This window comes from Mya arenaria, chromosome 15 (genome assembly GCF_026914265.1).
Source record: "Mya arenaria isolate MELC-2E11 chromosome 15, ASM2691426v1".
In the NCBI taxonomy this organism is placed as follows: domain Eukaryota; kingdom Metazoa; phylum Mollusca; class Bivalvia; order Myida; family Myidae; genus Mya; species Mya arenaria.
The window spans coordinates 4,941,667-4,967,277 of NC_069136.1; the positions used below are offsets into that span (position 1 = coordinate 4,941,667).

General features: G+C 36.0%; 1 protein-coding gene across 1 annotated transcript in view; it reads left to right on the forward strand.

Annotated features, from left to right (window-relative positions):
• The first annotated feature begins 2,002 nt into the window (after positions 1-2,002).
• Positions 2,003-25,611, forward strand: part of LOC128219913 (monocarboxylate transporter 12-like) — a 28,179-nt gene continuing 4,570 nt past the window's right edge. Inside the window, exons 1-5 of the mRNA XM_052928080.1 lie at positions 2,003-2,122; positions 8,967-9,314; positions 15,275-15,418; positions 22,091-22,747; positions 24,650-25,159. Coding sequence (XP_052784040.1) covers positions 9,005-9,314; positions 15,275-15,418; positions 22,091-22,747; positions 24,650-25,159 — 1,621 coding nt within the window. The 5' untranslated portion in view covers positions 2,003-2,122; positions 8,967-9,004. The remainder of the gene's footprint in view (positions 2,123-8,966; positions 9,315-15,274; positions 15,419-22,090; positions 22,748-24,649; positions 25,160-25,611) is intronic.

The following is a 25,611-nucleotide window of genomic DNA, read 5'->3' on the forward strand; positions in this document are numbered from 1 at the left end:
TCTTGGATACGTTTTTGAACAAAGTCCACATCTTTTCGGTGTATGCAGATCTATTTAGACTTAGAGTTTGCGTTTAACCATGATATTGTTTACTTGTGTGACGTGTTCGAAGTACGCATTATTTTTCTGCTTGTATGAGTATGACACATATCTTTATCACGAATGATACCGTCCATTTTGCGACTATAGTAATGTAATGTTTTTTTTACCTCCCACCTCCTTCGGTTTATATTACATATACTACATGTACATGCATATTGTGCCATCTTTTCACACTTTCCTATTATTGTTGATCAAATTTTCTCATAAATATATAGTTATTTAAATTTATGCTAGTTTTTTCTACTTATTTGACATTCTGTTATGTCAAGAAATTTATGTTTAAATAACGACATGATATTAATATGAAACTTCTATGAACTGTACTTTATTATTTAAATTTATAACTTTTGTCCTATTGTAGAATTGTGTTTCCGCATTATAGCATGCCTAAAATTCCTGCATTTTGAGGCATTTTCTAAAATTGTTAAAATGCAATAACTCAAAGTTATTTTATGCTAGACCGTTGGTAGGAGTGAACCTTTTGGAAGAGTTGAAGAATATATTTTAGGTTAATTGTCACTCAAAATACCGGTCATATGACACCACAGCAGGAGTTCATTAGCATTAAACCACTGTTAGACGGTTTAAGAATCAGGGTAGCTCTTACCAGGGTTACATTCTGTCGGTGCAGTATGCTAAAAACTAACATGACTTACACTTTTTTGGAGCTCAAAATGGGATGAAATTGTATTAAATTGATTTAGTTATTAATAGTTTCTATATTTTATATTGTTTGTTTCAAATTGATATTGACTGGCTATCGTTTTAAATTTTCAGATTAACTGCATGAAACTTCAGTCTCCATATTTATAAGTGAACTCGTCAAAGTTGCAAGGTGCCGGCAAAGAAACACAATAGTTGTACATGTTTTCGTTTACATTACATTATAATTTGAATAATATGTTAGTGTAAGAAAAAATCAAGACTGAAAAGAAATCATCTCAGTTATTTTTCACGCCCAACTGCCCTTCCTAGACCAAGAGTAGAATCTAGATCGAGGTGTCGTAACCAGTCCGCATGCACCTACAACTCACACACCGGGGTTCCATTACAATAAATCATTCGGAACTCCTCGGCCATTTTTTTCAAAAACAACCTCGGATGTATGCCGGTACAACTGTTGAAGTAGTCCGTATTTTTTTTAAATAAAAGCATTAATTAAATGTAGTGTTTAAGAGTTGTATTCATTGCTCTCAGTTTAAATTGATTGCCAGTGAAGTGTATTATTGCAAACATAATTACGATTCCCAAGAGTTAAGCCATAAATTTTAACTTCTAAATAAGATTACTACGCGATCTATTTGCAGCGGACTTAAACGTACCACTTTTTAAGTATGTAAACCGTCCATATACATCCGAGGTTGTTTTTGAAAAAATGGCCGAGGAGCTCCGAATGTACAATAAATATAATTCTTGCAAATATTTTCGAGAATGATGCACCAGACAATTGTAACCACGCCCCCTATGTCCGGGGAATAGCGGGGACTTTGACATCCGGTCCATCCAATCACGGGTCAAATACCCTTCCTGCGGGAACGCTCTCCTAAAATCCCCGCCAAAAAGGCCCCCGCACCCCTCGGACATCCTGGGTACAGCCCATTCCCCGCTATTTTCAGCTGAAAAACAAACCGCCGCACTCACTCGGCACTGCGGGGCCACCTTAAAGGTTGAAGCACGACCAATTTCCCTCGCTTACCCCGGTAAACCCCGGGACCTGGGGACGGGGGGGGGGCGTGGTTACAATTGACTGGCATAATGACATCAAAGACAGGGTCGGACCAATCCTCGAATTAATTTCAAGGGAATCTATTTTGCATACTATTATTATTATATCTTTGATAGAGTTGATTCCCTTAGAAGCAATTCTATTAATAGAATTATTAGGTCATACAAAGTCACATGACAATAGAGTCACGTGAACAAACCAGCAGCATCGGATCAGCTGTTTTTGACAATTGTGTGAATTTTGATGAATTTGGTAGTGTGTGTGTTGATCAAAGGAATAATAACGGAATCTAAGGTTAGAAATAGTCTTTTTCAACAATGATTATTGGTAGAAATTATTATGAACGCTTATACTTGGTTTAACAAGCGTGTTTACATATTTCTCTTTGTTTACATTCAAGAATATTAATTGCTTAATGCTACGCAATTATTTCTAACGGAAAAGTAATATCGTATTAAAACAACAATTGCATGTATATACATGTTGTTTAAACAATTTGCATAAATTTAAATATTTTGGGGAAATGAAATGGTTATTTTAATCGTTTATCTACTGCCAAATAAAATAGAAAATATTAAACCTGAAGTTCAGATATGTAAACAGCATTAACATAGTCACGTTATACGAAAACATGTTTTTATCTCATTAAATAATTCAACTATCGTTTTACGATATGTTTTACGATATGTTTGAAAAGGAAACTGTTAAGTATTATGAACGTTGTGATTATTTATTCGGTTAAATGTTTACCGAAAATTTAACAAAATGGCACATATATAAATTATATTCGTGATTTTACTGGCAGATCAGTTTTCCAGTTTAACCTTATTGATCGTAATTGCAACAAATTATGAGACGTTACTTAAAATGAAACAATGACTGTTTACTAGGGTCTAATCGAATCAATCCTTTTCGTTTCCTTTCTGTTTTTGATCTAAGAATCGAAACGCTGGTCATAATTACAATTAAATGAGATCCGCCCAATTGCATTTTGATTATGCATACGCTATACATAAATGTCATGTTTCTGTTTGTGTCCATGTCTTTGTTGTTATTGATGTAAAGTTAACTTTCATGTTTCCAGTATATATGTGTATAATTGCTGTTGCAATATTATGGTAATTATTGATGATACTTGCTTGTGTTAGATCGATGTTAACCATCATACAAAGGTGATAACACTGGATGGGAAACACAAAGTAGTGGAAATCGATGTAACATGCATGGACCATGAATTCAGCATCAGTGTTATTGTTGTACTTAAAACACCCGGTTGGAGCTTTGTTCATAAGTGATCAACTTGTTTTAAACCACAGTGCATGCACTGCGTTAAGGCCATGTTTGATTCTAACATGTTCTTTATTAATTAGATATCACCCACCCGTCTGGAGGTAGTGTATCACTGAGGACATGTATTACATATAAATTGAAGTCTAATATAATAGGTGCGGTTATGTCTGAGATTTCAAACCCATTATGTTTTCGTTGTATATATGTTTAATTGAACGTATTATACCTATCGTGTAACGAGGAACACTTTGTGTTTAAGTTACTTAATAAATAAGTTGAATCTTGAATCGTGGTTAAGGTGATATTTTAGTATTGTCGTAAAGCTTTCTGACATTATCAACCATGACTGGTGGGTGACTGGTTCGATACTTATATGCAGTCATCAGCCAACACTATTAAACTGACTACCATTGAAAGCTGACTAAAGCCTGATTATATTTAAAACAACCAGTTTTCATCGCATCTTTGCACATGTATATAATTGTGAACAACTTCTTACCCGGCTATCAGATAATTAGTTTTACTTGCTCAGACGTGAACTTGCATAGTAAAGCCGATAAGTCATTATGAACTCTTCTCTGTGCTGATGTACGTCGTTGGTTATATGGGATGAGTCCTATTGAACTTTTTAAAATCACTTAAGATAAATGTACATTAACAGTGTTGTCCTACAGTAAAGTCACAAACATATCTACCTCTACTCCGTCAACCATCTCCCAGACCCTACCGTATCTACTACCCGGCCCCACCTCCCAGACCTTACCGTATCTGCTCCCCGCACCCCCTCCCAGACCTTACCGTAACTGCTCCCCGCCCCCCCGCCTCCCAGACCCTACCGTATCTGCCACCCGCCCCTACTCCCAGACCTTACCGTATCTACCCTCCTTTTCCAAACCCTACCGTATCTTCTCTCCCCCAACCTCCCAGACCTTACCGTATCTTCTCCCCCCCTTCCAAGACACTACTGTTCTGGTGCCCCCCCCCCCCCCCACTTTCCCAGACCCTACCGTATTTGCCACCCCCCACATCTCCCAGATTCTACCGTATCTGTTGTACCCCCTTCCAAGCCCTATCGTGTACTACCGTTATCTGCCCCCACCCCCATTTTCCAGGCCCTACCGTATCTGCTTTTCGTCCATCCCCCATCACCAACTTAACACGACAACCCCAGCCAACAACCGTTAATTGCTCCCCCGGCCACTTTCGCTATATTCTTTCATTTCTAGATTTATTTTTATTTTTAATCAAACGCTTTTATTTCATTCATCTTTGCAAGATTTTTTTTCACAAAAAAATAACTAGGACGTAAACTATTTTCAAGGCCTTCAAAAACAAGGTCTTTCTTGACAGATTTGCTTCTGTTTTTTATTCATGGATAACCTAGTGATATTGTAAAACAAACATAGCAGTAGTGTATTGTTGACATTAACACTTTCTTAATGTATGACCATTTTTTCGGTTGTTTCATAATAATATATCGTGATAGCATAAGTTGTTGAAACTGTCTGTCTGTCTGTCTGTCTGTCTGTCTCCCTGTCTGTCTGTATGTATGTTTGTATGTATGTCTGTCTGAAAATGAGATAAAGAACTTCAAAACATGTTTATGTTCATAAAACATGTATTAGAAAACAACTTAATTAGATCATCTCAATCTTTTCAAAATAAACATTAACAAATCTTGAGACAGCTGGTGATATCTCGAACAGGTACCATCGTGTTCTTATAGATAGAAAATATGACCTGTGCAGTATTTTACACACGCCTTAAGTAGCTGTCTTAAATACCATTGTGATGGATAGCGGGCTTAACAGGGTGGCTAATTTTGTTGTATTTTCTATGCCTGTTAACAGTCTCACGCAGTGTAGGGACAAACAGTGACGATATTGTTTGTAAAACGACAGGAACGGAGAAACTATATTGAAATGTAAGAAAGGGGTTTCGCCAGCGGACACTGCAGCTACAGCAAATGCAGCTAATTTCCGGCTTTACTTTGCCATCTTGTTGAATGTTATAAAATAATTATTGCGTTTCAAAAACATTGTACCCTCGCTAATTATCACAACCGTCAAATAAGCATCCATAACCTCCTGGTACAGCGGCGTCAGCTTGTTCAATGACGTGGTGTTTTTTTTAAATTTTAATTTTTTTCTATACCCTACCCTAACCCAAGGCCCTAGCGTGGGGGGAGGGGGGGGTTAACCCGCGCACCCCGCCCCCCCCCCCCCTAAAATTTGTCATTTACACCCGTCCGTTAAGTTTGTTTTGAAACCTCACTACACAGACGCTTCGATACAATTTGCCACGACAATGAGTTCTTAGTGGTAGTTGGTTAGCTAAAAGAAGATTACTTGTGACATTTGAAAGTCAAAGGTCAATGTTACTAGTCACAAACAGTTTAAATATAAAGAAACTGTTTGTTTTATACAAGTATCTATAGAAGAAAACAAGGATACTTTTACTGATACTGATTCTTTTACAACTGCGGAACAACATTTCGGTATGAAGACTTGTCCGATATCTAGAACAACTAATGACCGATTGGAAATGCTTAAACACGACCAAATGTAACTAATTATTTATGACATCCCGCGTTGGATTCCACTGAAAACACCAATCATGGTGATCTTAGAACGTTACTTGGTATTTCTACTAAATCTGATCAGAACATCTTATCTTACTTTTCCATACAGTCGGTGTTTTCATTGACAATTCTGGTATTTTAGCTAGGAGTATCGAGCACCCACGTGTTACCCCCATAATTTATCATACTGGTATGATTTAAATGCAGTGGCGGCTTCAGGTTTGTGGTTTGTTAGATTGGGCGAAACTTTGTGCACTACTTTGAACGTGCTTGCACTCGATTCTGGAGGTATTCAATATACAAACTAAGTCAATCCTATGCTCATTCATAACTGTCTTAATTCACTGTATAGGTCCGTTATTTATAGCACGCGATCCGATTAGCTACATCGTTCTTAGATCAAATGAAGACCAATATTAAGTGTATTTATAAATGTTACTTGTTAAATAGTTATTACCTCTATTCTGTTTTCTCTATTCATTATATTTATAATACAAATTACGGTCACTATAGGTCAAAGTTGGCTGATAATTTTCCCTTACCTAGTTTTCGGCCGTAAGGAAAGTTTTTTAAGAATGATAACACGCCTGTTGACCCTCATATACCCGGTATATTAAATCCTACTTGATTGCGTCAATAGGGTATGATAACACTTTTAGGCCGGTACTCGAAATGTTATCATGATTTTGACACAGATTTACGAGTCTTATTCGAGTCTGGCATAAATCAAGGACAATCTTTATAAATTTGTCGCCTCTCGAAGAGCATTTCTTTTAAAGTATTTTGATAATCCAGATATGCATTTATATTGCCAACAGATTATGTGTAATATTTTGAAAATAATCGTTTTTAAGTACATACAGGATTATCTTCTCTTGTTTTTTTCTTACATTTTATTTAATTTTCTAACATATTAAAGTTGTTGTATGTAAAGATGTTTATGTTGAAAAAAATGTTGAATACCTTTGTTATCAACAATTATCAACAATTAATGTTGAGCCCATCAATAACACAAATATTTCATCTGCAACCTACTTGTCAATACAAAAACAGCACTTGGGTATAAATTGAGAGGAGGACCAAACATATGTTATTAAAGACACCTACAGAAAATAGAGCGGGCGTAACTCGGGCCGGGATAGCCTGCTCTCTTTACCGTAGATCGTTAAACTTGAACTTCTTTGGTGTGCGTTGGTGCAATTTCCAGAAATTAACTACGTGAAATTAATTATCAGAAAATCCACGATTGTCATTGGACCACACAAAAATGCAAGCATTAAAAAGTGTCTGAACAGAAATGTCAAGCGTTGAATCTTATCGGTTAGTTATCAAAGTGAATGCTACCAGTGCGGTGTTCGCTCGAGAATTCATTGATATTACCACAGGTATTCGTCCAATAGCTTGACTCTAAAGTATGGCCCTTTTATCAGTCCTTTGATATTGTTATTTATTGTAAAAAGTAATAATATGATATTTCAATAAAATTTAAAGAGTTGTACTTGAAAAGAATATCATTAATATATATATATTTATAAAACTCGGGGATATTCATTGATGTTTTTATTATTACCACATACTACACTATTTTTTATATATTTGAGATTATTAGTTACTGAAGCTTTGCCTAATGACTTTTTGTCTTTGATATTTTGTGTAGATTTGCATATTATTCCTTTTAGTATGCTAAATGTTGAGTCTATAAAGGTTCTGTAGTATAATTTTACCTTATATCAATTTACTAAGAGTTTCTATGACATGTCATTATGTTTTAATCAACTTAATTGTTTTCTTGTGATGCATGCTTTAATACTACTTCTCTTTTTCAAGGATGTTTGTTTGTTTCTAATTGGATAATCCTGTTTTGTCGTACAATAGCTCAAAGCTTATGTTACTCTGTTTGGATGTAACCACCGTTAAATAAAGACTTAAAGATCTTACTTGATCTTATCATATATTATTTGATCTTACACAATATCATCGGACTGAAGGGCTAAACTTAAAATGCCCACGCTATGTGACGGCCACCTGTGGATATTACACATCGTGCGTTGTCAAGTTCTCATAAGATTGGTATTCTAAAACTTGCAAACAAATATTTTTCTGTTAACTCTATGTTTAAAAAAGCTTTCATATTTTGAAGTCTCACTTCAATTGCACCTTAATCCACCTTCGAGCCTGTATTAATTGTTATTTACGAAATCCATACAGCCGCCAAGAATGGATCATCGAGGCCTCAAGAAAAGAAAACAGAAGCCTTATGTATATGTTTAACTTCAGTGCGTTAATTCTTATTCACGAAAGCCATACAGCCGCTTGCAAGAAGTGTTTCCTCGAGGCACCAAGAAAAGAAAACAAAAGCCTTGTATATTTTAAACTTCAGTATTATTTGTCAGATGTTATTATAGTAAAATATAGGACTGCTTTGTCGACAATAAGAGTATCTGCACATATGGTATATGGCACAGGCCAGTAGCAATACCTCAACAAAAATATCTTGCATGTTATGTTAGAAGATGAATTTTATTTAATTTTTGAATGTCAGTTGTATAAAGATCTAAGAAAGTTATGCTTAAAGACATTATTATACCGCATCTGAAATTACTGCAGTATTTAAATCGCAAATTATTATTGTAAACAGAAACCTTGCTATTTATATGTTTAGAATACAACCTACATTATTAGCCAATGAATTTGCAGATAGGCAATAATAAAGTACTACGCTCAACTTGATGTTGAAAGGTTCGCAACGCTCACTCCGCCCATTCTAAATCATTAAGTTTTTACTTCATGGTAGCCAACTATTACATTAAGGAATGGAATTAAGAGAGAAATATTGATTGCGTTACGGGTAATATTGTCACCATTGACTACTTCACGCTTAAATGTAACTATAGTGATGGTATATCGTTTGTTCGCATGATTTGCTGGAGTCATAGTTGTGCAGTTGCTTATTTGAAAGCATTGTACATTGACTATGTTTACTAATGCTTCGTAATTATACAATGTATATCCCATCGGCACTTTTGTCTAGATGTTTTTGGCAATAAACTTTCAAAAATATGTTTAATACTAAATACAGTATGTTTCTAACTTTGTGTGCACTCACTTCTCCTTCTCTGTATAACGTTAAAAACATAAGTGTACGTAGTCAGTATAAATTCAATTGATCAAGCTCAGTTGCCTTCCGGTTGAGGTCGGCAACGCAACGTAATCGCCCAATTTGTTACACTCACGTATTTATTTGTCTTTCTTATCTGTTTTTTTCAGGGCTCATACTTTGGTAATGAGAGACTTGAATTAAAACAATGGGAGGTGGTGGAAGGGAGAAAACGGCAAACGGGAAGTCGACGGAAAACGGCGACACAAATCAAAGTTCGCCGAAGTCTACCGACAAGTTACAGAAACAGTCCGAGGAGGACGATGATAGGATTCCCCCGCCGGACGGGGGGTGGGGATGGATGGTGGTCTTGGCGTCATTTATCATCCATGTGATAGCTGATGGCATTGTGTATTCATTCGGCATTTTCTACATCGAATTTCTTGATTATTACAAAGGCGGGAAGGGCGAGACGGCGTGGGTTGGATCGTTGGTGCCTGGAGTTACCTTAAGCGTCGGTAAGTTCCCTGTCCTTTTGACCTTTACAAAGCATATGGCCGAAGTTATTTTTTCAGAACTAACTGTTGTTCAAATGTGCACATTTTTTTGAAAAAAAAAACAACTATGCAAAGAATTTGCTTTAATGCCAACATCAATAAAAAGGTTGTTTACGTTAATTGAAGCATTATATGCCAACACAATTTACCATCAGCTTGTAAAAAAAGAATTGGTTTGTGACAAGCAGTGGCAGAGCTTACATGTGTTGATCCAGGCTTAGGCTTAACTGGGGCGTCAATTGGGTTACATTCTCCCCCCTCCCCAACGACCGAAAAATATATGGTGAACAAAAGATAACGAATTTTGGGGTCCTTTCGAAGAAATAATACGTTCTGGTTCATTATATATCTATACTTTATTGACATTAAAAGTTCGCTTGGACGATTTGAGTGATGTGAGGATGGGGACGCCGGGTATGCCCCCCCCCCTTCCTACCTCACTTAAACCACTAGTAGATTTGCAGAATTTGATCCAATGAGGTCACATGTTTTGCAATCCGTCATGAAATACTCAAGGTTTAAGTAGATATTGCCGGCAATTGTATCCATTAAGATATACATCCGGCAAGTGCTGTTCAGTATCTTTTTCATAGCTATACCTTTTTGTATATAATATTTCCGTGTGCTATAATTCGTTTGTTCGTGCACTTGTGCTTGTTGTTTTGAAATATTTATGTGATCGGTTGGATCTGCCTTAAAGCTGCACTCTCACAGATTAACAGGGTTGGGTTTTTTAAAGTCTGAGAAAAAAAGATTTAGCCATCAATGCCTTCAATTCAAAAGACCTCAATTGTTTGGAAACTTATTTTTCTTAAAGCCTTAGTATCGCTTATAGCCATAAAACATTATTTTTTTAGCATAATTACGAAAAACTGTTATCTTATATTTTGTCAGCAGTCTTATTTCACTGGTCTCCACACATTTATGCAAAACATGGCTCATTCCAAGACAAAATACATGTAAAAGAAAATGTCAAACGGTCAATTTAAAAGAATGCAGCTTTAAAAATGAAAATTATTCCTACAACATTAGCCTGATGAAGAATCTCAAAATTTGTCATTATAATGGAACGTGTAAAGATGGATCGGCATCCCAGTCCTTGTTATAATTATTCCCTTTCCAAATCAGTATCTGCTATCTGGGCAACTAATGACGTTTACTAATATCAGTCTAGCACGTGAACATATCAGGCTGCACGTGAACATATCAGTCTAGCACGTGAACATGTCAGGCTGCATAAACCACTTTCTTTCATATAACTCATAGTGACAGAGAATAGTTTTGCGGTCACGGTATTCTTGTATTCTGCACATCTTCTTGACGTTGCCGTTGGTTTGTCTGGAACTATTTGTGTATAACTATAATTCTGCCTAGCGATTCCGCCTACCAATAATTCTTACATGGTGAGTACGATGTAACATTTACTATAGCGAGGGTTCTTCAAAAAGTGGTAAATATCATGCAAACCACTATAGATACGTGTGCGAAATCACACAATGTATGCCACCTTAAACAGTTTTATTCTAGCCAGTGTTTAAAATCGCGCATAGTTTTAGAAAAAAAATATCTCTTTTATCCATAAATATCCCATCCCTTATTTCATACGCTTATGAATTACCATATTACAGGAAAATGCACTTTCTAAATTCCAATTCTTAGTCAGAATAATAAATTTACTGCTTTCTGAAATACTAAAGTCAAAAGCGAAACATCAAACCATATATCGTCAATCTCCTTCTGCCATCTCCTTCACAGCAATAACATACATGTACATGATAACCAACGATGTTTTGGTAGTTCATTACGGTGGACATCTTTTATACTCAATTGACAAGCTGTGTATACCTTTAACTTATTTATGTTTTTCATCATCGTCAAATATAAAGCACCATACATATCAGCCAGCAATTCGTTGACATGCTTTGAATTGGCATTGAACTTTGATTCTTTATATGATGACCAAGTTTCTTATTTCATTACACAGTACAAATACTTGCCAGTGAATTTGAGATATACTTCTTCAAAATTAAACAGTACTTTTCATTATTCCATCAATTTTTACGAAATGGTCATGTTTTGTAGATAACGTCTTGACCAATATATTCCAATAGAGGTGTTGTGTGAAATCGCAAAGTTGAATATATGTATGTTGTTTTTTTACAAATGATACTTTTGGTGAACCCTCGAATGAAAATTTCATTCTGCATGCGCATTGCATTTAAATACGTTTCAGTATTTGCCTGAATAATAGTATTGATTTATATCAACAATAGAATATGAAGACTCACATTTATACAGTATACTTCATCACTTACAGGAAAAGACCGGCTCGGCATTAAACAAAATAAATTTGAACTTTGTCATTCTAAAAGTATACAGCTCGACTTTCGAACATGTCTACGGACACTGAATGACGAACAAGCTGGGTAGTCGAACTGTGTCATACAAAATGTCTGCAGTAACTAAATGATGAACTAGCTCGGCAGACGAACTATGACATTCAAAATGTCTGCAGTAACTAAATGATGAACTAGCTCGGCAGTCGAACTATGACATTCTAAATGTCTGCAGTAACTAAATGACGAACTAGCTCGGAAGTCGAACTATGACATTCAAAATCTCTGCAGTCACCTAACGACGAACCAGGTTGACAGCTCGACAGTCTAACTATGGCATTCAAAATATCTGCAGTAACTTAATGATGAACTAGCTCGGCGGTCGAACTATGTTATCCAAAATGTCTGCAGTAACTAAATGATGAACTAGCTTGACAGTCGAACTATGGCATTCAAAATGTCTGCAGTAACTTAACGGCGAACCAGGTCGACAGTCGAACTTTGTCATTCTAATTGTCTGCAGTAGCTATATTATGAATTAGCTCGGCAGTCGAACTATGACATTCAAAATGTCCACAGTTACTGAAGAACGAAAGACGCATCATGTCATTCTAAATACGTTTAGTTACTTAGTGACCAACCACCTCGAAATTCGTTCTTGGTATTTTGATTATCGAGTCGATCACTGATGTCACTGATGTGTTTTTTCGACTTCAAGCAGCGAAAGTACGTTTCTTTTAAGTAGGCATTGACTTTTGATGACATATGTTCTATAATATATCCTTTTCATGTATGAAGAAGCGGCTTGTAAAGCTTCTTTGATATTATTCTTGTTAGATGTCAACGAACGGTCGATTTAGATGTACAGGGTTAAGGTTTTAGTGATACATTTCGATTGCTCTTTTATTTAACCGATCGTTTTAATAGTTTTCAATTATAAATTATGTATGAAATAAGTGAAGCGTATATAATAATGGCCGTGGCTTTTATCCTATATGAATATTAAAGATTCTCGTGGGGATTTAGAGACGCATCATTGGTGTACGATTGTAGGGTTTCTGTCAACAAAACAGATTTTATAACAAAATGGTTGATGTCTTTTTAAGTACTTTTTTGGTTTAGAACGGGCACAGAGGTTTTCGTTTATCATGAATTACAGTCGAAGATGTAAGGCGTCATTCGGCGTCTAATTACTAGAGTGTACAACGATTCCCTGGAGGGGTACAGGTCCAGTCGTATACCAGAACGAACCCGTACAAGCGCAAAGTCTTATCATATTTGGAAAAGTCGATCCGTCAACAGTCCTTTCTGTTTTTAGCTTGAAAACAAATCTCTGACATTTTCTGAAATTATTCACCACATGTTCACAACTTAACTGGCCAAATATGTTGTCTTAAAGCTAATAATCGGTAGTGATTTAATATGTAACAAATTCAAATTATCTGGGACGACTTCACCAAATAAGGTACGACTTCATGTTGGTACGACTTGGTTTTGGTACGATTTCATGTTTTTACGATTTCATGTTATAACATAATGGTACGATTTCGTGTTTGAACAGCTGTTTGTTGGTATGACCTCATGTTTGCACGACTTCGTGTTGGTTCGACTTCGTGTTGGTTCGACTCTAGTATTGGAGATATCTTATAACTATGTGGCATTTTATTGCAAAGTTAGCTTCACTGGTTCATTTTTTATAATTCAAACTTTTTCCAATCACTTACTCAAAAACTTCTTGAAGCAGTTGATAAAACCTTGGTACAGTGATGGATAGCAATGTCAATGTGTGTGCCCTACAAAAATGATAGCTCTGTGTCACTGTCTTTCAGAGTTATCTTCCCTGGTTCATTTTTCGATAATTAATGTTTGGTAGTGGCATTTACTCTGGAAGGAATTGATTTCAACTTGGAGCATAGATAGGTAGTCATGTTAAGTTCTGTACCTTGCAAGAATGATAACTCTGGGGCACTTCATCGCATGATTCAGATGATGTAGAGATAACCCTACAATTGAGTTCCCCTTGATTATTCTTAATAATGCAAACTTTGTCTAGGCAAGTACTCAAAAATGCTTGAAGCATTTGCAGGAAAGTAATACATAGATAGATAACAATGTTAATTTTGCAACTTGTAAGATTTATACATCTTGGGAACTCAATTGTAGGGTTATCTCCCCTTGTTTATTTGTTTTAGCGCAAACTTTGTGGAAAAACTAACTCAAAAACTACTTAAAGTAATTCGATTTCTTTGAAACTTGGATCATAGATAGGTAGTGATGTGAAGTAGTGCATTTTGCAAGATTCATAACTCTGGTGCACAAAATTGCATAATTTTCCCCCCTTGTTTACTCAAATAATGCATTTGTCCAGACTTACGAAGAAATATTGTTAAAACTAGATTGACCCCTCCATCAATATCATCCCTCTTTAACTAAGCTCCCGTTTAAGGGAAGACATCAGTTTGCGAAGACAGGGCTTTTCTAGATTGTATGTGTATCTGTCTATCTGTCTACTATCTAATATCACGTATCTGCAAAACCACTGAATAATTACGGACAAGATGTTTTGCTTGCGATAAGAAACCTTTTATTTAATATTCATACTAGTAATTCCAATTAAAAAACGAGCTTTGATTAAGACAGATTGAACTGTATCGATTGTTCAAACTTGGTTGTTCTTAACAACAATGAACATCTTGTAGCACCGTATGTAGCAACGGCATGGTCAACCTATGTGTATATTATGGTATTTGTTACTGTTAAGTTTCATTGGGTGCAGAATATGTTACAATTGTTATGGAAGCGGCTAAGCGTCCGTAACATGTCTGCATGTTGCATGTTATTATGTCTGTCTGCATATCTGTCCGATGATATCTGTCATGTTATGGCAAGAAACATCGGAAATGAAAAACCACCAACGGAAAGAAGCATACCGTGAGGTGACACTAATTCCAGGGCCTCGTATGGCATGAAACGACTTGCACAGGAAAATATTTATATAACAGAGTTTTTATAGGAATTTTGTGTTAAGCGTGTTTAATTCCCAACAAGTGAGCAGCCTATTCTCTGTGGGTTTTCCATAATTATACTTAAGAACAGATGACCGATAAATAGTTAACAGGGTATATCATTGATAACCGTTCTATCTATTATGCTGTATTGTACAACCTTAGCACCGGTAACACAATTGCTACCATAAACTTTGGCCTGCATTTAGTTAAACCAGTCATTAAGAATAAAAAACGGAGCGAATATTTTGCTGTTGCTGTGATACGAGTTGAAAATAAAACTAAATAATGCATGAAAATCGAAAAACACTTCATCTTACTCGTTGAATTCACTCGGTTCAGAGCCGGAATGTTCTCAATATCTCAGATAAATCCAACATGCGACGAATCACATTCCCCGTGTTCCAAAGATAGGCTTTAAATTGTATTTAAAGTGAGCCAAAGCTGAACACCTGCCTTCCCTGGGCAAAAATAAACGTTTCCAGAACCGTCTCCGGAACTTTGCAGCACGATTCTCGCTTCACAGTGCGCGATAATGTGTTAAAGGGGGGACATAAATCACCTGTATTGTTTCTTCTAGGTCCTCTGGCGAGTATATTGACAAACAAGTACGGATGTCGGGCGTGCACTATAGCGGGGTCCATTATAGCGTCGGCTGGCTTTGTCCTCAGTCTGGCGGCGCCAAATCTCTACTTCCTCTACTTCAGTTTCGGCATCATGGCGGGTAAGTGAACTTCGACCTTTGAACTTTTATCAAATACTCTTGGCCTATTATCGGCATACAAAGTACTAACAAAATGCAAGTTTCATTTTCTCCCATCCAAGCGCCTGTGCGTCTGTTAACAAAATGCAACCAAGTTTCATCGTCTCCCATACAAGCGCCTGGGCGTCTGTAATTTTAAGTCGTTTTTGACCCAAAATGTCATTCTTCGAGGTTTTTCAATATAATATGGACACAAATGACAATTTAAGCATGAAATGAAACATCCTTACACACTTTTCAAGTTATCGTAGACAAATTTTCATAAAACTTGGGCATTTTGCGTGGTCGTAGGGATGCGGACGACCGTCAACATACTTTTTATTTGGAGAAAGTTGTGATCACCAGGAAATGGCATATTTTGATCATACGGACAAAATATGCATTGCATAGTGAAGATATGCCGGAAATAGTAAAATGCCATTCATTTCTTGCCAAAACTTCTTTTAAAACAAAGTAGTTTGTTTGTTTTGCTCCTGACTGTCTCTGGGACCACAACAAAACAGGTTCTATGAGGTTGATACGGAGTAAATCGACCAAGGTTGAATCCAGGCAGCCTTTTCAGTCTCGTTGAGCTAACCCTAGCGCAGATATGTATCCCGGACACCAACTTCTCACTCACAGATTGACTTTTTTGTCTAGTAAATAGCCAATTTTTGCGTAAATGTCTGGAAACCAGCCTTTTGGCAAAATATCAGATCAGTTTTTTATGTTTACTTTCGAAAGATGTTTAATGGCCAAAAGCGTTACTCGCGCTTTATGAAAAAAGAGCTTTAGGCAGTCTTCAAAATACTTGAGATGTGTTATATTGCAAGTGATCGTATATGGCTGGATTGAAGGCATTGGTGCTGAATTCAGCTGCTTTCGAGGCAATAAAATAAAGCAACAATCAAAAGTGTCAATCTGTGAGAGTACAGCTTGAAACTAAAACCATTTTCGGCCATTTTTATCGAAAACAACCTCGGATGTATTTGGACGGTTTACATACTCAAAAAGCGGTACGTTTAAGTCCGCTGCAAGTAGATCGCGTAGTAATTTTATTTAGCAGTAAAACTTTATGACTTTACTCTTGGAAATCTTAATTACGTTTGCAAAAATACACTTCGCTTGCAATCAATTTAAACTTAGATAAATAAATACAGCTCATAAACACATTCATTTAATTTATGATATGATTTAAAACTTTCGAACTACTTCAACTGATGTACCGGCATACATCCGAGGTTGATTTCGATAAAAAAAATGGCAGAGGAGTTCCGAATGGATCTTGTGGCATGTCACGCATTTTTACGCAGTTTCATTCATAACTCTCGTGACCACAAAAACTCCGATAGAGATAAAATTAATATTATAGAGCAATTGTCAATAGGCCTCTCTGATAAGTTAATAATTTATATAGAGCAGATATTATAAATATGTTCAAGATTGGACAACTTTTCTGTTCATACAAGTATGATACTGTTTTGATATTACCCGCATTCTGACCTGAAAAGAAAACATGTTTATGTTATTCAATATTCATATCTTCACTTGATTATTATTGTTATGTCTCGTACATTTAAATCATCGTGTATAATTATGAAATGCAAACTGGACATAAAAACGATTTGTTTTCAGCTGAGTTCTGTTAAGTGAATAGATGAATAGATGTTTAGATATACGCAATGATTCTTTCCTACCTTTTTATTTTTTATAGTGCCATATATAGTGGAAACAAAAAATTTTTTTGCCTTACGGCCTTTATCTTAAAAATAGGCTATAAACAATGCAATCGTGTGTTGCGCGTGATGTCAAAAATATATGTGTCACAAAGCTTGACATGCGAAGTTGTGCAGTTACGGTCATATGTGTTTTGGTGCACAGCTATGGCCATAAAGTCAGTTAAATGATATCTTATAAAGCATACAATCCAGAGCCACAACACTGTACACGAATGTTAACGAGCATATGAAAATGTGCATCAAAGGGGTTTAGTTTTTTGCTGTTCTCAGCAGAGTTACGCCCCTTGACATAATCGAACTTAGGCATATATATAAGAGTAAGACTTTCCCCCAAAAAAGTATTGTATAAGTTGTCCGATGTAGGGAATTACAAACATATGATAAAATTAAAATGATTACAGAACTATTGTTGGTGCTTTCGTGTTACTCTATAACCACAACATGATTCAATAGAGGCAGCGCAAACGCACGTTCATATCAGTACTCTACACTTACCTTGTCAGGTTTAAAGTTTTTTGGGTATTTTTTTTTAATTATATATAAAAATATATGAACTATTTTGATTACCGAACATATGTGGCTGACTTCTGGTTAATTGTTCTGTTTTGTAAACTATCTGAAACATTGAATGGTATATGTATTTCTACACATTAGACATGGCCTTCGGGATATCTTCTTAATGAGTTTTGAATATTAAATGTAAAAATGGGTTGAGTTATAATGGATAAACCTTCACCGAGTTGTCAGTCCGCGTGTGATGAAGGTGCGCTTGGGTCAAGGTCAAGGTCAAGGTCACTGTATAGATTGGATTTAATTTTATAATCAACTAGAGTGATTATATATTTGGTCTGGGAAGACAGTTTGATATTGCCCTTCAATGTTCTCAATCAGTTCGTGGCACAGGCATTATATGGCTATAAAAACATTTTTTCCACCATCACTCACTGATACTGCCAACTATTAGTTTGTGATTTTGATGCAGTCATCGACTTTGTACGGAATAATAACCCTTGTTTTTTGTTTCCAAAGGTTGAAAGTGGGTTCATATGTACCCTATATTTTTATAAAAACAGTACTAGTGTTTTATTGAGTATACCGCAAACATTATTCCATCTATGCGTTTTATCTTCTCCTATTTCTTGTTTAATAGCACGTCTAGACCAACCTCTCTTTAGTTGGGAACTAAACTATGTGATCTTCAAATAACAATTTGTGTTTTATTAAAACCCTACTTTTTATGATATACTGCTAAAAAGTTCTAAAGGATCACCTGAGGGTAATTGTAGATTTCCCCCCGTAGAAGCCATCAATTTCCGAGTAAGCATAAACTGGGTAATCATAGACCGGCTCTACGGATACAATGCATACATACGAAAGCATGTTACAGAATTACAAAAAAAAGTAAAAGTGTTTACTACTTGATAATGCCAAATGTCATAACTCATGAATGCTTAGCTTTCTTTTCAGTCATGTTTATATCTGTAGTGACTATTTTTAACAATTAAATAGATTCTTTTTGATGCGCTGTATCAGGAAATTGGGATTGTAATCTTGACGTCATTTTGACGTCTATTCACTTAATACTAACATGATTGACAAATCTCATTTTTGTCTTTAAATGGGCCAATTGTTATGATCTTTGTTAGAGCTAACAACGATATAAACGGCATCATTGTTAACTGATTTTTTTTTCCTGCTCTGGAAGTTTAATTAAGACCCTTGTTGTGATCTGGAGTATTTCTAACAAGATCTGGGGGCACACTTTCGAAGACTGAAAAGTGGTACTTTAATAAGGAACGATTGGAAGTTGTAAACGGATTCCCATATGTTGGTGTTTTCCTTTCACAACAACTATCATTCCCAAGAATGGCAAATGAACAGGCAACTACTGGGAAGCGAGTACTTATTTCGTTGCTATCAAAACTATACAAATTTGGCCAACTTAACCAAAAATCGTATTTTAAGATTTTTGATACAAGAATAGCGCCAATCTTAACATATGGCTCAGAATTATGGGGTACTGAAAAACGTAACACAATTGAATCTGTCCAAATATACGCGTGTAAAAGATATATGTGTGTCCCTCAGAAAACAACAAACATAGCAGTTCTGGATGATTGTGGAAGATTTCCGATGTATATACAAACTATGAAAAAAGTAATAAAATATTGGCTTAAGATACTACATATGCCAAATGATAGATTTGTGCGCCTTGTTTATAATATGCTCAAATATATGGACGAACTGGACAACACGGGTTAAACATATATTAAATGTGACGGTGTATAGCTATGTATGGATAGATCAGCTGGTCCAAAATGAAAATATATTCTTGAACAACATTGTGCAAAGACTTAAAGACCAACACATGCAAGATTGGACAAGGTTAATATCAGAATCTCATAAACTTAGCCTATTCAGAAATCTGAACACGGATTATAGACATGCACCATACTTAAATAATGTAAAAAAAAGAAAGTTCCGAAGTGCTTTAGCTAAGCTTAGGTGTTCCGCCCATAATTTAGAAGTTGAATAAGGCAGATATTATAATACTCCCTATGAAAATAGAATTTGTAACATATGTCAATTAGAGGTTGAGACTGAGTACCATTTCATAATGAAATGCACTACTTTTAATGATCTGAGGATCAAATATCTCCCCAGCAAGTATTACAATAATCCGAACATGCATAAATTTCATCTCTTACTGAACACAACAACAGATAGCACTGTTAATAACTTAGCAATGTTTATCTTCTATGCCTTAAAATTCCGGGAAGAATTTGATATATATTTATTCATAACTAAATATAAGGTTGTTCTACTTTGTACATGGTATTATATGCACATTTATCACTACATATATTCTATGCCAAATAATTTTCACATGTAACCTGTGTTCACCATTCACCTGTAATTGTCTCATTTGTGTTTGTTTGTATATAATGATTGTTTTGGGCCGGTGGCCTTTATCAAATAAATGATTTGAATTGAATTGAGATCTGAGACAAGTGTTTCAGCTGTACTTCATCTGAATGATGCAACATGTTGGCAGCATGTAGCTGACACTGCAATATTCACGAATACACATTTTTCGCTAACAATATTGACAATAGTTCGCCAACGCCGTCATTTTCAAAGAATTTTCTAAAAAAAAATATTCTGAAATATCGTTTATCCGAAGTTATTATCTGGGCCCCGATGACTTCGGATTAACGGTGTTAAAATGAATTAGCATATCATCAACTATTTCACGCTTATAACGACCTCGTTAAATACGTTGTTAACTTTAACGAAGTTCCAAACAATCGGCCCATCTGTATAAATAATGAGGATAACGGTACTGTTTAATGATGCAATCTTACTTCCAGATATAAAGATTTACCTTAATTAATGATATTGATTAATATTCAAAAAAAGATGAATAAGTGTAGAAAAAAATTTGTTTCTATGTAGGATACCGAGTTGAATTTGAAAGAAATGAGCATAAAATGTATTTCTACCTTATGAGACTATAGCAAATCACAGTAAATCTTTCAGCATTCACCAATCATTTAATAGTTTGCGCTTTCTGCTATTAAATACACGGTTATCAGTAATTAATATTTTCCATAAATGCATTATTTAGTAAGAAGTTGAGGTTTTATCAGTCAAAATTGATGTGTGTTATACATGTGTATGTATTGATTTTGAATAAAAGTGTCACTTTAATAAAAAAAACGGTTGAATGCGGAACAGTGCATAACATGTTTATTTCAGAAATTGCATACTACTATACACACTTCTTGATGATATATTTTCAAATACGGAAGATACTCAATAAATTGTGGAAAATAGTGGAATGAATAAACTTCCCGATTTAACATGCTAATCTCATTCTTGAAATAAAAGCAATCACCACAAACCCATACTTCATTCATTGGGAAGCTTTGAATGGTTTAACATATTCATTTTATAGCTTTTTTATTTTATTTTCGTAAAATATAATCAAATCCTTATCACACATTTTGCAAACGATGTATACATTATGCTTGCTTAATATTTCAAAACTTTATAAAAGAATTAAAACATGTTATGATTTTGTCATTTTAACCTCTTTTTTCACTGCGGAATGCCCATAAACCGCCGAAACAATAACGTCTGACTTCTTAATAACCCCATACGACAGCCTTGACAAATATTGCTAGCCCATGACACAAAATATCATTTCGAACACTAAGTATTGTTGAATGTAGAGTCTTCTGTAAATAGCAAATTTTAAAAGCATAAAAATGATCACAATCAGGTTTGCAAGCCGGTAAGTATAGGTGTATACGATTCTAAAATAATGTAATGTAGACAGAAATTGAAAACAGATGATAATGAGATTGATTTATAAGCATGAGTTATAAATTAGTAGTAGTAGTAGTATTACATATAATTGTCATTTAGAATGTTTGCTCTTTCCAAGACAAAATTGTCGGGTTCATAAATGATATTCATATTTTGACAAACGGCCTTTTGAAGTTCATGTGATGGCGATCTTAGTTTAATACATTCTTAGTTTCTTTGGTAAAACATCTCCATAAAGTTCAATTTCAAAACGTTCCATAATGAGCTTATATGTGCAGAAAGTATTACTATTGCTTATACCTTCATACCATGATTGCTTGAAAACATCGAGCACTTTATTCTTAAACATAAAATGACAGTTCTTCAAATTGAGTTTGGATTTAACCACACATATGAGAAACCATACATATCTGATAGGGTTTTTACCTTATTGACCCAGTTGTTACGATAGTCAAGACTTCCTAACATGTCTTGTATAAATTTTTGTGCTAATGTTGTCGCTAGAAATAGTTATACAGCAACATTTCATAACTGTTGGTTTCATCAATTATATTAATAAAATCACCTTTATCTTTCTTCCTAGGCCTGGGGTTCGGTTTGATATACCTGCCGGCCATCGTGAGCGTCGGCTATTACTTCGAGGAAAAGAGGGCGTTTGCCACAGGCCTTGCCGTCTGTGGTAGCGGTCTGGGGGCTTTCATTTTCAACCCGTTCTCCAAGTACCTTATTGACGAGTTTGGGTGGCGCGGCGCCATTCTCATTGAGGCGGGGATTATCCTAAACTGTGTTATTTGTGGGGCTATGTTCAGACCTTTACAGCGGCGGAAAGGCGTTAAAGGTGCAGGCGGGAAGAGTGGTGGTAATAAGGAAAAACAGCCCTTAATGATGAAGGATTCGGAACTTGTAAAGGACCGTTTAGAGTTGGAGTTAGTTGTGCATGCGCACGGAGATGATGATTACACGACCGCCTCTCAGCCATCCTCCCCAAATCACGTGGTCAGTCAGATGACGTTGCTGGACGCGCCGCCTCGTAGGGAGACTGCGTTATTCCGGAGCGAGGGGGCACTCCACCGGACGGGCAGCGGGCATAAGCCAGTGGTCCCCTCGCCGCTCACAGTGGACAGCACGGGGCAGCAGCGGCCGCCGGGCGTGAGGCGGCAACACTCAGAGGACCACCATCACTACCACCAACACCACCATTATAACCACCGCAGCGGTGCGCGACACCCCACTGCTCTTGGTTAGTAAATTCGTTATTTGGTAACTGTTCGTTAAAGTCATTCATGATTGGCTGTATTCTATTTGTGATCATAGAAGACCTATAGCCTGAAAGGCGCACACTTTAGTCTAATGCCCCCCTAAAATGTTGTTGTTGTTTTAAATGCATCATCGTGTTTAACTTATCTCACTTTAATATGATAAAAAGAAAAAAATGCATATGGTTTAGGTACAGAACGTGACGTGTGGCCACGTATACTCATGAAGAAAACATTCATAAAGGCTAACATTATTGTATCTATATGTTGTTGTTTTTATTTTTATCATTAAAGTCAAAAGAGATAAACACGATAATGCATCTAACTGAATAAAACAACAGTTCTTTTACATGAACATAATGTGTTCGCCTTTAATACATCAACATAATGTGTTCGCCTTTAATACATCAACATAATGTGTTCGCCTTTAATACATCAACATTATGTGTTCGCCTTTAATACATCAACATACTGTGTTCGCCTTTAATACATCAACATAATGTGTTCGCCTTTAATACATCAACATAATGTGTTCGCCTTTAATACATCAACATTATGTGTTCGCCTTTAATACATCAACATACTGTGTTCGCCTTTAATACATCAACTTATTGTGCGCCTTTAATACATCAACATAATGTGTTCGCCTTTAATACATCAACTTATTGTGCGCCTTTAATGAAAAATAATTATGCGTTTCTATATATATTTTTTCCAGAAAATTCGACCGCCTATTATGAAATATAATAGTGTAAGCTTTGGTAAATCGTCTTATAAATGGAATAAAAATATTGAGATGGTTTCAGTTCTATGAGTCAGAAGGTATACTATTAGGCTACTTGAAAGAGCATTCATCGGTTTGCACTGTCGGAAAAAATCTGCATCAATTATATGAGCTATGTTGTACTCTGTACCCTTCACTCACATGAACATGGTGATGAGGGTCTATTTCCTTTGAACATCGCTGCAGTACTCGTTTCATCTTTAAAGGGACTCTTTCATGATTCATAGCATCAGACATAGATTTTTTTTCGAGTGAAATGTGAACTAAATGCTGTTAACAATGCTAAAAAAAGTTCAAATTAGCTCTTCTGGTAAAAATGTTTTGAAAAATATGATTGAAGCTGCCTGTGAATAACTATGTTGTTATTTTGATTTACAAAATTTTGTTAAAATATTGGAGTATCTTTCCGCTTCTGTTGTCGTTTTGTTCGTAAAAGTAAGATATAATTCAATTTTAACAAAGTGTACAAAAAATGGTTTTCAACATGAGATCAGTGGGTGGGTCCCTTTAAGGTGTATGACTATACATGTTAGAAGTAGCAATATCCGTCCACACTCGTCATATAGCACATGTTCGAGTGACGTCGTGTCTCAATTGTACTTTGTTACAAAAAGAAATATACCACTTACAATCCAGTAAATTCTTCGAATAATAAAAGTTGAACTCTAAATGTGTCTATGAAATAATTTCGAGCATTTAGTTCAGACCATTCTTGTATGTAAATTAATAATATCAACATAGATTATTACAAATATGCACTTAAACTGCAGTCCAAATATCGAATGCATTGGCTATTGTTTTACATAATGTTACAATAAACTACAGTCGAAGAGAGGGGCCGTGTATGTACATAATTATGTTTTTTTGTTTCTTAAAAGCCTTTGGCTGTGTGCACGTGCATGTCTATTATTCGTTGTAGAATAACAACTGATAGCATTCATTTCAAATAAAAACATTAACCTACTTAATGGTAAATCATTAAAGAGTGCATAAAAGTTTATTGCCTTTACGTATTTCTTGCATCACATCCCAAAACTTAAAGTCAAAGGGACGCAACTTCAATAATCGTTTCCCATACCTAACGTTGTAAAATCCCTTTCAGGCGGGAACCTGTACGGCAGCGGGAGTCTGATGAATATATCCCTGCAGCGCTCGCATCCAGCGCTGTACATCGCCTCGATCGCCTCCATTCCGCACGAACATACGGACATTCAGAAGAGACTGTGCTGCTGTCTCATCCCCGCCGACTTGTACTTCTCACTCAAGCAAATGTGTGATCTCAGCCTTTTGAAAGACTATGTTTTCCTCATGTTCGTTATTTCTAACTTTTTCACGAGCATTGGCTTCAATATGCCGTTCATATTCCTCACCGATCGTGCCGTTGACGAAGGGATTAGTGAGGAGGATGCAAAATGGCTCGTCTCGGCGATAGGAATTTCCAACACGGTGGGGCGGGTACTATTTGGCTTCCTAGCGGATCGTCGAGGTGTGAACAGGCTCATGTTGTATAACTGCGCATTGACAATCTGCGGGGTGGCCACGGCGCTCTGTCCCCTCTGTTACAACTTCTCACTACTTGTTGTCTACGCCTGTGTGTTCGGACTGTTCATAGGTGAGTACACTATAGTTAGGCGTGTACCTGACTGTACGCAAATATGCAGTTGCGTAATGCAATTTTGACAGGTCGAAGATGTTTGTCATACCAAAATCCCCGAATTTGAAATAAAAAAAGAAGGGGGGTAGGGGGTGAATGGGTTAATGCAGTCCGGCATCGATCTGCGTAATCCGAAATTGGCCCTAGCTACGCGTCTGATTGTGTATTTTCTATTAAGATACATGTAGTTAACAACGTTTTCAAATATCTAGTATAACTGAACTGTCGAGATACTTTCCTGCCGGGGAAGGAAACGTTCATTAAACACAGGTTTATACTGTCTCCATATACCTCACGGTTTGGTAATTCAAGTGTTCTTTACTCGCATGAATGTGAGCATCAATGATATCGGTCGACACTTGTAAATGCTCACAGTCTTCTCATGGTTTGCTAATTCCAGCGTTCTTTGT